Source organism: Sinocyclocheilus anshuiensis, unplaced genomic scaffold (genome assembly GCF_001515605.1).
Source record: "Sinocyclocheilus anshuiensis isolate Anshui unplaced genomic scaffold, SAMN03320099.WGS_v1.1 scaffold36, whole genome shotgun sequence".
NCBI lineage: Eukaryota > Metazoa > Chordata > Actinopteri > Cypriniformes > Cyprinidae > Sinocyclocheilus > Sinocyclocheilus anshuiensis.
Genome location: NW_015554072.1, coordinates 113,246 through 131,185, shown reverse-complemented (window position 1 = coordinate 131,185; position 17,940 = coordinate 113,246). Strand labels below are relative to the sequence as shown.

The 17,940-nt window shown below is 35.6% G+C and overlaps 1 protein-coding gene across 1 annotated transcript in view; it reads left to right on the top strand.

Moving 5' to 3' along the window:
- Positions 1 to 17,940, top strand: part of ksr2 (kinase suppressor of ras 2) — a 104,671-nt gene that overhangs the window by 52,103 nt on the left and 34,628 nt on the right. The window contains exons 6-7 of the mRNA XM_016460730.1: positions 6,167 to 6,342; positions 17,022 to 17,034. Coding sequence (XP_016316216.1) covers positions 6,167 to 6,342; positions 17,022 to 17,034 — 189 coding nt within the window. The remainder of the gene's footprint in view (positions 1 to 6,166; positions 6,343 to 17,021; positions 17,035 to 17,940) is intronic.

Sequence of the window (17,940 nt, the reverse complement as noted above, 5' to 3'; positions counted from 1 at the left end):
TATATTTTGTTAGCTGTGCTAATTGGCTTTTTTTTTTTTTAAATCTCTGGTTACCATGGTAAATTTGTGTTTTCATTTTCACAAAATTAATCGTAATCTCAGTTTTGTAATCTTGCATAACAGCACACATGAACATAAGTACACACTTTGTTCTCATTTACGGTCTGTGTTGTGAGTCTCTTGCACTTGATCTTGAATATAAAACCTTGTTAAGTAGATAAATTAAATTGCACCCCTGCTCCTCTCCTTCACCTCAATGACACATTTTTCTCTCCGTTCTGCAGAGCAGAGTTGCAAATAATGAGTGTAGGTGAGGTGTAATGAAGCCTAACTTTCCATGTTCTTCCCTATTAGCACTGGTCTTACTGAGGAGAGAGTCCATGGCAGGCATTATGCTGCAGACTCACATAACCTGACTAGGGGCATTAAGACTGCTGCTCATTACTGCTTAGTCCAGATAAGAACCGCCCACTTAGGCAGAAAGTAACCATTTGACCAATATAAAGTGGCCAGCCGCAGTTTGTTTCTTTAATGTGATGCTTATGGGCAGATATTGTGTGTATGTGAGTGTGTTTCTGTGTATTATAGTGTTGTGTGCCCTTCACAATTTCATTGAGAATGCCTTTTGAATTCCAATCCAATTATTGAATTTAATTGAGGTAGCAAACAGAATACCTAATTGAAATTGAAATTTGAAAGGCGTTATTTCAAGTTTGAAAGGAGAAAAATTAATTTAAAGTCAAATAAATTCATATAACTGTAATTTCTATCTAGAAAAGCAAAGTTTCTCTACAAAAAAATTGAATGTTGGCTTGACAAAGTCTTATTTGAAAAAAGTTCAAAAAGCCTGAATATGGATTAATGGACAGAAGATGGATGAATGGATGAATAGATAAGAGATAGATGGAGAGAAGATGGATAGATAGAAGATGAATGGGTGGATAGATAGAAGCTGGATGAATGGATGGATGGATAGATAGAAGATGGATGGATGGAGAGAAGATAGATGAATGATGGATGGATGATAGATAGAAGATAGATGGAGAGAAGATGGATGGATAAAAGATGGATGATAGATAGATGATGGATGGATGGATAGAAGATGGATGGATGGAGAGAAGATAGATGAATGATAGATAGATAGAAGATGGATGGATAATAGATAGAAGAAAGATGGAGAGATGATGAATGGATAGATGAATGGATGGATGGATGGATGGAGAGAAGATAGATGAATGATGGATGGATGATAGATAGAAGATAGATGGAGAGAAGATGGATGGATAAAAGATGGATGATAGATAGATGATGGATGGATGGATAGAAGATGGATGGATGGAGAGAAAATAGATGAATGATGGATGGATGATAGATAGAAGATGGATGGAGAGAAGATGGATAGATAGAAGATGGATGAATGGATGGATGGATAGATAGAAGATGGATGGATGGAGAGAAGATAGATGAATGATAGATAGATAGAAGATGGATGGATAATAGATAGAAGAAAGATGGAGAGATGAATGGATAGATGATGAATGGATAGATGAATGGATGGATGGATGGATGGCTGGAGAGAAGATAGATGAATGATGGATGGATGATAGATAGAAGATGGATGGATGGATGGGTAGATGGATGGATGGATGGATGAATAGATAGAAGATGGATGGGTGGATGGATGGATAGAAGATGAGTGGATGGATAGGTGGATAGATAGATAGGACACTTTATTTTTACAGAATACGTTGCCTGTTTTAAATGTCTTTTAATTACAATTCATTAAATACATTTTACCTGTCATTATAGTCCAATTTTCTGTGTGTTATGGCCAGTTTAATTCAGATTTCAGCTCATAAATTCAAAGAGTGGCAGTTCTTGAGAGTAATTGTGGTTTTGTGTGATTACTGGATCGTGTAATGTTTACTAGAAAGACTGACTCAATTTGAACATATTTATTGCTTTAAATTACTTTAATGAATAATTTCAGTTAATCTAAGTTTGACTGAAGTCCTCAGTTCAGAACCAGAGGAGGAGATTTAAGAAGGAAGACCAGAAGAAATAAAACTGTAAAAGATAAATGGACAATTCTGTATAACTAAAGGCAGACTGTGATCTTTCTTTAATGACCATCATTAGAGGTGCTTTTGAAATATGATATGGTTAATCTTGTGTGTGTGTGTGTGTGTGTGTGTGTGTGTGTGTGTGTGTCACTGGACATATATTTTATGTCCAGTATTTTAATACATTTACTAAAATTAAAATAGGAGATATTTTAATAAATTTACCATGATAACCATAGTTTCCACTAAAATAACTGTTTGTTTCATTATTTGTGGTGCATTTAAAGCCAAGTGTGGCTATTATGTGCATGATTTCTCATAAATAATTGGTAATTAATATGGTAGAAATGGCCTCTAGTTCCCTGCTGCTTGATAATTTTCTCTTTTAAATATAGTTTCTGAGGTTAGGAGTAACAGCATGTCAGGGTCTCTCCCTGTCACCTTTTTCGTGCTTGCGTCATGTTCCAAAAGCTTCAGTATCGCCACACACTCACACACACCTTCCAGAACATCTGCTGTCAGTATGTGCCATATCCACACACTAATGCCTTCGGCGCTTGGACACTTACATATCATTGTCATCAGTGACAGGACTGCCACACACGCACAAAACAAACAGATCATTTCCAAAAACCTTTGACAGCTCTACAAAAACAACACGCTCACTGCGGCTGCTTTCTTTCACAAAGTCAGTAACCTGTGGAGTTACATTATTTTTCCTATTTGGGAATATATTGGGTCTGTATGTATACAGTATATACCGTATATATATATATATATATATATATATATATAAATTATGTTCATTAAAACATACAATTTATTCTTGTGATCTGTAGGTCAGTGATAGACTTATATTCAATTATATGGAATTTATTTATTTATTTATTTAACAATTACAGGTATAGTTTCCCCAAATTTCATTCAAAAATGCATCATGACAATAATGTTTTTTCCTCTAGTCTGTTGGTGAGTAATAAAGTTATATTCAATAACATGGATATAAGATATTAATATACTGGTTTATTATTTTAGACTTTTTTTTTTTTAGAATTTGTACTATTTGTAAAGTCTGTTCAATGATTTGGTTATTTTTAAATGTTTGATTTAATTACCAGTTTTAATCAGTTAGCAGCCCTATCAAATTTTGTTTTGTTTTAACATTCATGTCAAACTGTGTAATATTTTGATGCAAATGTCAGATTATTTGGAACTTTACACCCAACCTTAAACTTCAAGACAACACAATAAAAAAAAAAGAAATAAAAAAGAGAGAGACCACGAAGTGAAGCAAAAAGCATAAAAAAGAAGAGTTTCTCTGCCTGTCACTCTGTTGATCCATCTTTATTTGTCTGTTTGTTTGTCTCCTGTTCTCCGACTCCCTTTTTTCTTCACATTCGCGTTCACACACCTCACCGTTCTGCTTATTCCTACACAATAAGAAAGCTTCTCTCGTACACACTGTCAGTATTTGTCAAATCCACACACTAATGCATTGTGCTCTCAGAGTCTTGCACATTGTTGTTATCGGCGGTAGACACACAAACATGCTCACAATGCACCAGAAATATCTAACCATTGCTGAACAATAAATTTCTTTCCTCCTTTTTTGGCATAAAATCATTTATCTGTTAATGATTTGCATCGTGTTGTAAGTGTTTCCTTTTTAATTTGCTATTAGTTGACATTTATGTCTAACCATCCTAGTTCAGAGCTTCATAAATATCAATGCTTTTACCAAAAGGACACCACATTTACACAGGGTAAAATCAAATCCAATTTGTTCATTTATTACATTTAGAAGTAGTTTCAGTGAATGATCTGACCATTGGAATTCACCAATCAGGGATGTTTTGATGCCCACACTTTTCTTTTGATTCAACTCAAGCTCTTTCATATGGTGAAAACTGTTTTGTTGTCTAGTTACAAATTAAATTTGGGTTGTCAAACACAAATTTGACTTGTGGAGGAGTCCAATCTGGCAAGCAAGATGATTTGAGGAAAGAAAAAAGAGAAAAAAATAGTTATATCAATATGATAGATTCATGCGGTTTATTCTGTAGTTTAGCTGTTACTGTTCATTTGTTGTGTTGCATGTTAAAGGGATAGTTCATCCAAAAATGAAAATGATGTAATCATTGACTCACCATCCCCTTGTTCCAAACCTGTATGAGTTTCTTTCTTGTGTTGAACACAAAAGAAGATATTTTGAAGAATGTTGTGACCAAGCAGTTGACGGTAGCCATTGACTTCCATAGTTTTTTTTCCATACTATGGAAGTCAATGGCTACCGTCAACTGCTTGGTTACCCACATTCTTCAAAATATCTTCTTCTGTGTCCAACAGCTAAAAAAAAAAAATACATACATGTTTGGAAGAATGTCAGAATTTTTGAATGAACTATCCCTTTAAATCTTGGATACAGTTTTTTTTTTTTGTAACAATTGATTATGTGCATTTCTCAATACAGACAGCACAACAGCGGTGTCTGTGGACTAAACTGTACATTATTTTGTCTTTCTTTTGATACAAAATGGATTTAGTGAGAACATTTGGCAAAATTCATGTTTTGCATTTCCATGTTTTGCATTAGTAAAAATGCACAACCCCTTTTTGCACATGGAACTGTTTACCCTATGGTAGAATGGGCTGATGAAATGTTCTGATGGTTTGACAGAAAATAAACTGCTGACTGAAAGTGCATGCTGGAGGAATGTGAAGTATTTTGAAAAAATGTACTCAGTATTGAGAAATGCTTGTAAACAGGTAAAAAACAAGTGGTAAAGCCTTAGTTAAGCGTAGCACTTGATCACATGCGAATGCATATTATCAGCTGCATCTGGATCTGACAGTGAGAGTCGCTCACAGCAGTAATGACATCATGAGGGAAAATATCTAGAGCAGATTTCACAGTTGCTTCCAAGTCTGTTTCATTATTAGGTTATTACGTTGATTATTAAACATGATAGACTTAATGAAGTTTAAGAGAAAGGTGACATGATGACATTTTCATAGAGAAGAAAGAAGGATATTCTGAACAGCAAGACATCTGCCCTTGCAAACATGCACCCACACAGAAAATAAATGTCTCTAATTGGATTTGAATGCTATAATGTGTTTTTTAATTGCTGACTGTGCCCTCATGATAACCTGTGGCCTTTTTATTCATTGTGTGAAGCCATAAATCTCTCATTGTGTGACTCAGTTGGAGAATAGCTTTCCTGAGTTCACAAGCAAACTTGTGTTTAAATAAACAGTTTCTCATATATGCTGTGAGCAACATTGTTTAACAGATAGTGTGTATCCTACTGATATTTGAGAAGTACTCAAAACAGCAACAAAAACTGTAGCACGAAAGGACTTGTTATGAGTTTAGGGCTACAGGATTATGACAAAAAAATATAATTTGGGTTACATTAATTAATATAATTTACATTATAATGCCAATATTTGTTTTGTGAGGTATTCTGACGAAGATTGCATTATAATCAATGAAGCAGTTATGAATCACTGCTTTATTTGCAAATTATTTTTATTTGATTTTATTTTTATTGACTTGTGTACATTTCATCAGTGCACATTATTCCAAAGGAAAAAAAAAAGTTTATAATCTTTAATTAAATTTTAATAACTTCTCCACCTTGCTCCATTCCAGTATTTTATTTTATTTTATTGTTTTGCACTGTGCACTCCTTTTTGATTATAAAGAGGCAATTTTACTTTGTCAGAAATCCACAAAAAAAAAAAAAAGATATATATATATTACCAAAATTATCAATAAAATGTTCTTTAGGTTCGGTTGTCATTACTAACAGGTCTAAAGCTTGATTTAAATCTGCACTGCATTCATGCACTAAACGGACAGGTCTGTGACTAGTTATAATGTTCAATCAACCCTAACCAAGGCAATTTAATAAAAATAAAAATAATTTTTTTTTTGAGTACATCAGTTTATGTAAGCATGCATGTGTATGCGGGTTTACCTATGCAGAGTTTTGAAGCTAAATCTGTTTCTGGAGCATGACGTGCAAGTGGTTGTTTTGAAACCAGATACTACATCATAAATACTGTGATCTTGTCTTTTCCTCTGACTCTCTTTGTAGAGCAAAAAAGAAGAACAAGCCGCTGAACCTGAAGATCCACAGCAGTGTGGCTGGGAGCTGTGAAAACCTGCCAACCCAGCGCTCTCCTCTCCACTCCGATCACTCACTCCGCTCCTTCTTTTTCCCCAATTTTGTCCCCTCGACACCACCGGTGCACTCCGATACCCCCTCAGCAAGTGAGTAACAACCATTAACCTCTTTGCAGGACAACACATTGTTTCAGTCCTACCTAAAACACAGCTGATGAGAACATAACTCGTGAAGAACCTCTGCATGTCTCTGTGACACATGGCAAATATCCAGACAGATCACTAAAGCAACCTGGTGTCATTATTATCAGATAAACACATGAACATTAAGGACGCTTTACCTATAGTTACAGTGATGATTATAATTTTTATTATAATTATAAATTTTATTATAATTTTTGGTTTTATTGTATATTTTTGTGTTATAAATGTGTGTGTGTGTGTGTGTGTGTGTATATATATATATATATATATGCTAAAATAATTTAATTTAACAATTTATTTCATTTTATAAAATAAAAAAATATATAAATAAAAATCGATATATTTTTGTTATATAACTTCTTACAAATTATTAGTTTAAGTCAACATTAGGGCTGTGCAATATATCAAAATTATCAAAATATCGCAAATGTACATATCGCAATATGCATATAGCTACAGCTTGCAATATTTAACAAAAGACACAAAAGACAAAGAGAAAATAACTCACTGCTCTTACCTAAATAACTTTTGTAGCTTAAATAAGAATCAGTGCATAATATTGAATTCAAAGAGTAAATACTAAGCAGTGTTTTATTTTTCCTTTTTATTATTCAGTTCCTAAACTCATGTTAAAATGACATTTTTATGTAATGCTAGAGTAAAACACTACCCTTCACTTTCAGAAGTTGTTGTAGGGATGCTTTCTTATTAGAATCAGAATCAAAATGAGCTTTATTCACCACTTAAGTGTGCGCAAACACAAGGAATTTGTTGTGGTTTTACAGGAGCTCTTGATACATACATACATACAAATAACCATATATATATATGACACAAGATAGTTATAGAAGTTCACAGAACTGACTCAGCAACAGCTGAGTAAAACTGTTTCATCTGAGCATGTGGCACTTTAAGCATTATCGTATCGAATATCGCATTATTTAATGAGTTATCGCATATCGCATTTTTTTTCAATATCGCACAGCCCTAGTCAACATGAAATCAAAATTCACCATTGATTGACCTTCTTAATACACGTTTCTGGTTTTATTGTGCAAAATTAATCAGTACACATTATTCCAAAGAAAAAAGTTCATAATCTTTCATTGAATTTTATTTCCTTTTTTCCACCTTGCTCCATTTTGGTATTAATCATTTAAACTTTATTTTATTTTTGAACAAAATATTTGGATTTTTTTTTATTCTTTGAAGAAAAAACATCCTAATTAAAAATAAATAGTTTTTGCTGATTGAATATCTTGTATCATCAGAAATATGTTGCCTAATAGAATTGATTCATCTTGACTGCAAATAATTAGAAATTTAATTTATACAGTATTTATATTAAATATTTAAGAAATGGATCATATATTATTTACTAACCACTTTTTAATATGTTCCTATAATGCACTATCATTATATTTTGTTCCTAGACTTTCTCTTGTCGAGAAATATCCCTGATCTGAATTTCTTTGTTGCGCAACATTGCATAGCTTTATCCCAAGTGCGTGTTTAAAGACATTCAAACTCTTGGTCAACATCATTAGATCACAGCTAGTGTTGACAGATGTCTGATGACGCACGTCGGTCAATTACAACTTTCTTTGTCCTTTTCTTTCACAATGTGACTTCCCTTCTTATCACCTATTAAAGGGCAGCGTCCCAAACCTACATGTGTCCCAGGACACCTGGCATCGTGTGGGCGCATATTATCCAAGCCCAATGTCTTCTACACCGGGGGCCTCTTAGCGTGGGCTATTAGAGGAATAATGGGCCGAACGGAAGCAGTGTGTATGTGAGAAGACTGGGAATGACACAATAATGACGCAAAAGACTCTGTTTTGGAATGAGATTATCATACAGATGGAGGGAAAAGTTTTGACTGCTTGTTTCCAGAATTATGAATGATAGAACCCCTCCAAGCTTTGGCAATCTGCTGTATGCTTTGTACATTGTTACACTGTGGGAAATATCCGGAGAGGTAACTGTTAGGATGTTTTTCTTTTCATCTCTATGTTTTTTGATGGGTTTGACAAATTAATACTTAAGTTAATAAAAATGTTTGGCTCTTATTGAAATCTAACCACTGTTGAGGGTAACACTTTAGAATAGGGAACACATATTCACTATTTATTAACAGCTTTCCCTCAATAAAAATCCTAATTTGCTGCTTATTAATAGTTAGTAAGGTAGTTGTTAAGTTTAGGTATGGAGTAGGATTAAGGGATCTAAAATATGGTCATGCAGAATAAGGCATTAATATGTGCTTTGTAAGTACTAAACAGCCAATATGCTGCTAATATGCGTGCTAATAAGCAGCTAGTTAATAGTGAGAATTGGTCCTCAAAATAAAGTGTTACCCTATTAATTTTAGTCTTACTATTTTTAGTCATTGTGTATTTTTTTTTATGTAATATAATTTTAAGGGCTTTTTGTCATTTGTATTAGTCTTTATTTATACTACTATTTAGGTTCAATTTATTTTTATTTTAGTTTTAGTTCGTTTTTAGTTTTTAATTATTTTATTTCCAGTCAGAAATTTAAATTAATAGTTCACCCAAAAATGAAAACAGATTTGGAGAAATTTAGCATTACATCACTTGCTCACCAGTGGATCCTCTGCAGTGAATGGGTGCCGTCAGAATGAGAGTCCAAACAGCTGATAAAAACATCACAGTAATCCACAAGTAATCCACACCACTCCAGTCCATCAATTAACATCTTGTGAAGTGAAAAGCTGTGTGTTTGTAATAAATCAATCATTAAGATGTTTTTAACTTCAAACTGTTGCTTCTGGCTAAACTATGTTTCTCTTTCCATAATATTGCTTTCTCCAGTGAAAAAGTTGTCTTGTCTGAATCAGGAGAGAAATATGCACAGATCAAAACAGTTCAAAATAGTTCTAAACAAATATGTTAGTGGATTTTTCAGTCATGTGGATTACTTGTGGACTATTATGATGTTTTTATCAGCTGTTTGGACTCTTGTTCTGATGGCACCCATTCACTGCAGAGGATCCATTGGTGAGCAAGTGATGTGATGCTAAATTTCTCCAAATCTGTTCTGAAAAAGAAACAAACTCATCTACATCTTGTATGGTATGAGGGTGAGTAAATGTTCAGGAAATTTTCAGCTTTATTTCAATAACACAAATGTTTAAATGTTTTAGTTTTAGTTCTCTTTTTACTTAATGATAATAACCCTGATGTTGAGAATTTTTTACCCCAAAATCTAAATTCCTCCAGAGTTTGGGATGCAAGAGCTTGTTGCATAACCAGATGAAAGATCGTTATAGTTGAATTTCCTGCATAACCAGATGAAAGATCGTTATAGATGAATTTCCGATAAACCAGTTGCAGGGCTATAATCTCATTGGGTTTGTGGCAGCCTCTGTAATGGCATTACTTGCGTTCTGGACTTCCCGATGGGCCTCCAGGCCGGACACGGTGGCAGTAACCAGGCCTCGCGAGTGTCGTCAGCCCTGGTAATGCGTCTGCTGTTTTTCTGCATGTGGTGACAGTATTATTGTACACAGCACGCAACAGTTTGCCCAAGGTCTGTACTTCACGGTTTCAAGTTTCTTGACATGCACACAGAATATAAACAGTGTGTGCAATACTATGAAATGCTTATGTGTAGTTTAACTCTGGACATCACAACTGAAAGTTGAGAGTAGGGTAGAGAAATACAAACAACCCAAAGGATATTGTTGGTGTTTGGATGTTGCCAGTGCTTAATTTGTAAATTCCGAGGTGCCAGAACAAGGGGGCTTGGCAGATCCGGCAAGTTAGTGGGGTGGGGAAAGGTAACGGAACAGCCTATGTGCAATCTCTGTGGGGTTTTCTATCCAAATATTTTGATGTACGTGACTATTTGTGCATGTAAAACACCATGGCATTATGCATTATGCCCAACAAAGTCACAGCCCAAAGTCACAGCCAAAAACACAGCCCTGGACATTTGTATTGAATTCAAAAGTTTAAACTCGTAGTCATTTTGTGCACGAGCTTGTGCAAGTGGAGGCTGCTGGTGTATGGGCATATAAGCATTTAATCATAAGCATATTTCATCAGCTTTTCAGCGTCTCCTTGCAGCATTGTCCATCAACACAAATAGCTCTCTCTGAAGTGTCCATCACGACAAGTTCCCTTCAAGATATAATGTGAAGCATGCGACTTGCATGCTTTAAGTTTCAGAAAACCATAAGTGCATTTTTATGTACCTAATCATTTTCAATCCCTGGGTCGCAACACTTAAAAAATGGGTCGATGATTTAAGGAAAATGTATAGGCCTATAGCCTATGTAAGTTAGCCTACATTCAATTTTATTTTTTTCATAAAATCATAGTCTAAAATAAATAAATAAGATAAATATATCTGCCAAATAACAGATTAACAAAACAAAAGAAAAAAACTACGACAAATAGTAGCTAATATGCTGCTGAGTTTGTTTCATTTTTGTGAAGTGCAGCGCTCCACAAACAAGTTCAAAGAAAGTTTCAGAAAGGAAACTGAGATGACATCCTGTATGTTTTCTTTATTTTGCGAAAGCACATGTTTTGTTTTTAGTGTGAGTGTATACAAATAAAAGTAGCTGAACTTTGCAGTCTTGAATGATGTCAGCAGTGGTCAGAGAGTCCTACAGCTGCTCTGGGGACTGAGCGATATGCATCCTTATATGCATCCTTATATAATATGTCTTACTCTTATCTGTATGACTATAAATCTCGGAGTATTTTAGTTGTTTCTACTGGTAAAAGGAAACAGTTCAAGTGATCACGCATTCTAGCATTGCAAACTTGAATTCGTTTTGGCTTGTTTATAGCTACTTATACTTTTTTGTTCTTGTTCTGTATATATTATATATTTTAGTATTCTTATGCTTGGCTTGACTTTTAGCATTATATGAGATGGGGGATCCCCCAAATGAGGTGCCAGATTAGATTTCGGCACAAATTAAGCCTTGAATGTTAAGAATCTCATATGTTTTTCCTAAAATTCCTTAGGAGAAATTCAAATGTTTGCATTCGAATAGAAATTTCTGACTTTTGATTGTAGATTTTGATATATTGGCGGTGCATAGTTTGTGATAATGTTCATCATACCGCAAATCTCCATCCCCCGACAGTCTCCTGCTGGCATCGAGAACCCTCTGCTTGTCTCCGTAGTTATGGAACCGAGCGATTAGAGGCCACGGTCTGTCCTTAGCACCCGGTTATGGAGCCAACGTACGATGCGCCCTCTCAATCTTAATGCGACCGCCCTTAGCATGCAAGTTTAGAAATTCGGGGATCCACGTCTGGAGAAAGACAACAGCATCAGTACCCTCCACCTCTTCACGAAGGCCTAGAATTCGAATGTTTTTACGCCGGCCTCTGTTTTCCAGATCATCGATGTGTTCATTTAGCACAGCGACTTGTTTTTCGAGGGTGCATACGCGAGCTTGCGCATCCTCCGAAGATGCCTCCGCCGCCATTATTCTCCGTTCCGCCTCGTCTAGCCGATTAGTTGCGCTCTCTAATTGTTGAGTGTGGTTATGCACAGTTTCTGCTAGCAGGCCCAGTTTCTCGTCTATTACGCTGGAAATTTTCTCCGTCATAATTTCAAGTGCTTTTGCAAGCACCGGGCTAAGTTCGGGTTCACTATTAGCATCACTCGAGCTATGCTCGGGCTCCTCGGCCGCTGCGTCCGCGGTCGGATCTGACTTTTAGACAGATAAAACTGAGAAAATGTGAAAAAAATGCACATAAAATAGTACTGTCAAGGTATATGTGTTTTTAATTGGGATTTGTGCAAATGCAACACAAGTTTCCTTTGGTCTCCATTTAATTTCATTACTTATAAGAGTTTGCAGACTCTTTTGTCGTTTTCAAGCTATAGAAAAATGTTAAACTACTGTACAATGCAAAAGCCAACTTTGGACTGTAATTTCTTGGCTGCGACAATTTATCGTCATGACACAAAGACGCAGTGCAGCACTTTTATCACATCATTTATCAGGCTGTCAGTCAAATCCATAGAATTGTTTAAGAGCAGGTCAATAGCAGGTGTTAAATGTATTTATGTCACTCATGTTTCCCTATTGAAAAAAGCCTCTCAGCTGAAATCTTATCAAACTGTAAATCCAATAATGGTGCTTTGTCGTGTTCTGGCAAAGACTGAGAGATGGATCAATATGTTAGTCAATTTTTTACAAACTATTTTGTTTAGTCTGTCTGTTTGTAAGATGCCTGTGATCTTTATATCAGTAACACTGGCATGTGATTGGTCGATTGTGACAGTTGTCCAACTGTTGCTTCATCTGCTATGAAAAATCTCTAGTTTGTCTTGTCATGTCTAAATTTGATAGTTAATTGAGCGATTGAGTCAGCATTGTGTTTTTTAATGACTGGTTGTTGATTTGAAAAGGGAAAGAAAGAAAGTATCTATGTTTTTCTGTAAATTCTGCCTCTGGTAGCTGGTATTTTTAGCAATATTTGTGGTGGGTTTTTTTTTTAGATGCACCAATTAAACACACATTCACCTGCTCAGTAGTGATGCCGGTTTGTATTTACAAGTCTGTGTCTGTGCCTGTGGATAAAACATCCACCTGCTGTGAGACGATGTGAGTTTGTCAGGTAAACTTGGGTCTAATGAAAACTGCTCTCTTTGTCTCTGTTTCTTCATAGGATGAAAGGATTTGATTCACATGTATGTAGCATGTAAATGCCATGGTATAGAAATATGGTAATCATTCTGTTCCATATTATTTATATGATACAATCCTTGTACCTTGCTGCCTCCACAGTACTTTTTTGATGGATGCTGAAGTCTGTTGTCAGTTGTTGGATCATTTTTCAATTGGTTTTTGTTTCAGTTTAATCCTTACAAATGTATTTGATTATTATAGTAAATAAGATTAGTTTCTGGTTTTTGTTATAATTTGCATCATCTCCTTTAAAACTTTGAGCGGTTACCATAGAAACATGCAAGCAAGGGTTTTGTCTAAAATGATCACTGCAGTGTTATGCTAGTTTATGATCATTTGTTTTTATGTATTAATATATATTCACTTATTTTGAAATTTTTATAATTTTTAGTCATAATGCATTTATCACTGCTGAGGTCATAGAATATTGACAGTGTTGTTTTAGTATTATTTCAATGCTATTACTGTATTTATTAATATTTTGAATTAGCTTTTATTTTTATATTTTCACTTTTCATTTTAATTGTATTTTAAGTTTTAGTAAATTCTGCTTTTGTCATTTTTATTAGTTTTTCGGGGTCTCATATTTCTATAGCTTTAATTTATGTCTGTTTTAGTTCTAGTAATTTTAGTACTTCAACTTAAATATATTTTATTTCATTTAACTGCAAGGCAACATTTCATCCAATATTTATATTCGGTTTATTTCAGCTTTATTTCAGTTATCAAAAATGATTTTTTAAAAATAGTTTTAACAATAACACTGGTTGACATGCACATCTCTGATAGTTAAGTGTCAGGGTTGGGGATGAAGGATGGAGCGAGGACTCAATAGTGCAGGAAGATAAGGGCTTTAATAAAATAAAACAAAACAAAACAAAGACAACAAAAACTACCCCGTGGGGAAAAAACGGGCTGGCAAGGCTAAGCAAGGCAGGATCTGGACACGACACGAGACAATTGACATGAGAGCACATGGCATACAGGAAACAAATACAAAAGCCATGTGCTCACACAAAACAAAACACAAGCACATGGCCAGCCAAACAAATCACAAGCCATGTGCTTGAACAAAAAGACACGAACACGCAGCTAATGAGAAAACTCATAAGCCGCGTGTTCACACAAGACAACAAGAAAAGCACGCGGCTGAACACAAACCGCGTGCTACACAAAACACGTGGACAGAAGAGCACACGGCCGAGCGAACTCGAGACCGCACGCTCCCACAACAGACAGAACATGGAGCGCGAGTGTCCGGACCCCGAAACAAAACCGAAACTCAAGACCTGAGTGCCGGGATCCGAACACCACGCTCCAACATGAAACAGTACACGCAGGCGAGAGCGCATGGCTCGAGCACTCTCAAAGCCGCACGCTCACATGAAAACAATGACATGACGGGAGTGTCAGGCCTCTGTCAAAAAACCATGAATTACACTAGACCGAAGTGACAGAACCCTGACAGTTAAGTACTAAATTGATGCATATACCAGATATAAAGATATCAGTGGAGACCAGCTTCTGGTTTTATAATGAAATGCTTCTATATTTCCAGGATGTTTATTTCGGAGAAGAGCCTCTTAGCGTGAGCAGAATTACTTTGCTGAAGTAAAAATAACATTTGTTTTCATTGTCTGAGCATTTTATTGAAGGTATCATTGAAATAATGTACAAAAGACAGTGCAGGGGCTCTTTGCTTTGTTCACCGTGGATTTTTTATTTGCAAGTGTGTACATTCATATAAGTGGATAAATCCAGCTGCATTAAAAAGATAATTTTGTACACACATTGCTATATTTGTACATTAGAAGCAGTCTGTTTAATATATTGTTCTTAGGCTATATCTAATTTGCACAGCCCTTGAGTTTTTTGAGCACTGTAAATTTGTGGAAAAGTCTGAATGATTGACACCCCATGTGCACAACAGTATGACATGTTGAACAGTTTGTGCTTGTTTTTATTCATGGCAAATTAAATTTAAACAAAATATCTTAATGGATCGTTTGAGTGATACATGTTCTAATGAGTGATATTGTTTCAAATCATGAAACAGGTTTTTGTTGCCTGACTTTGATGATGTGTATCTTCAGCACAGTTTGCAGTGCAGGCTGCTATATTGATAATATTAAATGTTTTATTTTTTTGCTTCTTAGAAATTTGAATTTGAAATTTGAAACATTTGACAGTAGCTTGAGTTGACAGTAGAATTAGCTTGAGTTACATGCAAATGTAAATTTATGTTCATTATCAAAAACAGTAACATCTGTAAAAATTGTAACAACCTCATTTTTATATGGTGAAATGTAATTATTCAGACTGTTTGAGTTTTATTAAAATTAACCATTGGTCTTCCATACAGTAGTAGCATACATTTAGATCATGATAAACACAGTCAAAAACACACATATAGCACCTCAATACCATGGTAAAAATCTAACTTTATGGTTTCTAGGTATTTGTATGAAAAACAGTATTTAAAGAGACTACATTTAGTATAAATGCACAAAAACTACTGTAATTATACTCTATTACTCCTTTAACATATTTAATACATGTCTACATTAATAATGTAATAAAATTCCATATGTATATCCCACATTTCTGCCACAATACCATGGTGCAGTTAGTGTTACTACAGTAAATCCATGGTAAATGATGGTGATTTGTAGATTGAAAAGCTTTCTGACTGTATCGTTGCGCACAGTGTTTTTCCAGTTTGTCAGCGCTGTTTCATCTGGCTTTAAACTAGTTTAAATTACCATGTTCTACGCTGTGTCACATGACCAAGACTTATCAGTAATTAAACGCATCTGCTCTAGCAAGCTCGCGCTGTGCTGCCGTTTGAACTTTGCGCCATTTGTGCCAACTTCTTTCAATGGAAAGTAACTAAAAAAATCGCTAAATGTGACTAGATGACGCCATACGCTAATTAGCATTTTCATGACATCCTTGCGTCGTATTGCCTTTTACATTTGTTGTCCAAGAAGTCGCTAGGCACTTTTTTTGGAAAAAAGTTGCTAAAGGGGTCTGAAAAGTCGCTAAGTTGGCTCACTGCTTTGAGCCGAGCGGATAAATGGTCCGTGTGTGGCAAGGTTCAAATGAGTCGTGCTGGTTTGTTCCGCTTGTGGTGCATAAACATTGTATCAAACATTTATCGAACTCTTGTTATCTTTTTATAGAGGAAAATTAAATTGCGATAATTATCGTTTTATCGCCAAGTCCTAGCGTCATATAATAAAAAGTTTAAGTTTATCTGTAAGTTTTGATAAAAATCAACCCCTAGGCCATTAAAGTGCCCATAGTCGGAAAAACACTCATATATTTATGCTGTTTTTCCCCTCAAGACCACTTGTGATTCAAGGGAAGTCCAGCACCCCAGAACAAAGATCAAAGCTCTGATCTAATTTGGAAGGTGAAAAATTGAAGGGGGTCTGAATACTTTCCGTACCCACTGTATAAGTGGGAGCAATCAAAGGCAGACTATGAGGCAGGTTATGAATGCAAGGATCCTCATATTTTTTCATACAGTATTTTATGCTTTTACAATAAGGCAGAGCAGATTATCGTGTGTGTGTGTGTGTGTGTGTATGCGCGCATTTGCTTGTGTACTTGTCCTCGTATCTCGTAATCATAAACAAATGGAGTATAATTGAGCATGGACAATGTGAGAGACAATGTCTCTCTTCTATTTGATTAAAAATACAGTAAAACAGTAATATTGTCAAATTATTACAATTTGAAATAACTCTTTTCTATTTTAATATGTTTAACTGTCTGTCTATCTGTCTATCTATCTACCTATCTATCTATCTATCTATCTATCTATCTATCTATCTGTCTGTCTGTCTGTCTGTCTGTCTATCTATAGAAAAGAATCACCCCCCCTTAAAATAGTCACATTTTGTTGCTTTGCAGCCTGAAATGAAGACAGACACAGTTTTTGTTTTATCTGGCTGTATTTACTCAGTGCAACTGAAAGATATAACACCAACATGTCAGAAAAAACAAACAAAAAACAGAATCACTGAGACCCTGTCCACACGAACGTGGTTATTTTTAAAACCGCAGCTTTTTCTACGTGGTTTGGCCGTTCGTCCACATGCAAACGCAGCACCAGGTCACTGAAACCGAACATTTTTGAAAACTCCTGCCAGGGTGAAGATTTTCAAAACCTCTGGTTGCAGTCCCTCCTAAAAATGACTTGTAAACTCAATCAGGTGTAGCTAATCACCTTCTCAATGGCACACAAAGCCATTAGACTTTTAACTGGGATCAGCTGTGCTTATTTTGATCAGCTCAGCAAGAAAAGAGCTTTCCAGGAGCATTTCAGGCCTTGGCAGTGCGACTGAAGCAAACAATCAACTATGGGTGGCAAAGCACTGTCAAAAGATCTCCGGGATAAAGTTGTGGACAGTCACAAGTCAGGAGATGGATACAAAAAAAGAGAGGCTACCAAGAGGCCTACAGCAACACTGAAGCAGTTGTAGGAATTTATGACAAAGAGTGGTCATTGTGTGTGCATGTGACAACGATATCACAAACTCTCCACAAATGCGGCTTGTATGGGAGGGTTGCAAGAAAAAATCTACTCCTCAAGAAAGGCCACATGCAGTCACGACTGAGCTTTGCCAAAACGCACCTTGAAGATTCTGAGGCAGATGAGACTAAAACTGAATTATTTGGCCTCAATACCAAACGATATGTCTGACGGAAATCCAATACAGCTCTCCATCCAAATAACAGCATTCCTCCAGTAAAGCATGGAGGTGGTCATATCCTGTTATGAGGGTGTTTCTCTGCAGCAGGGACTGGAGCACTTGTCAGGATAGAAGGAAAAATGGATGAGGCGA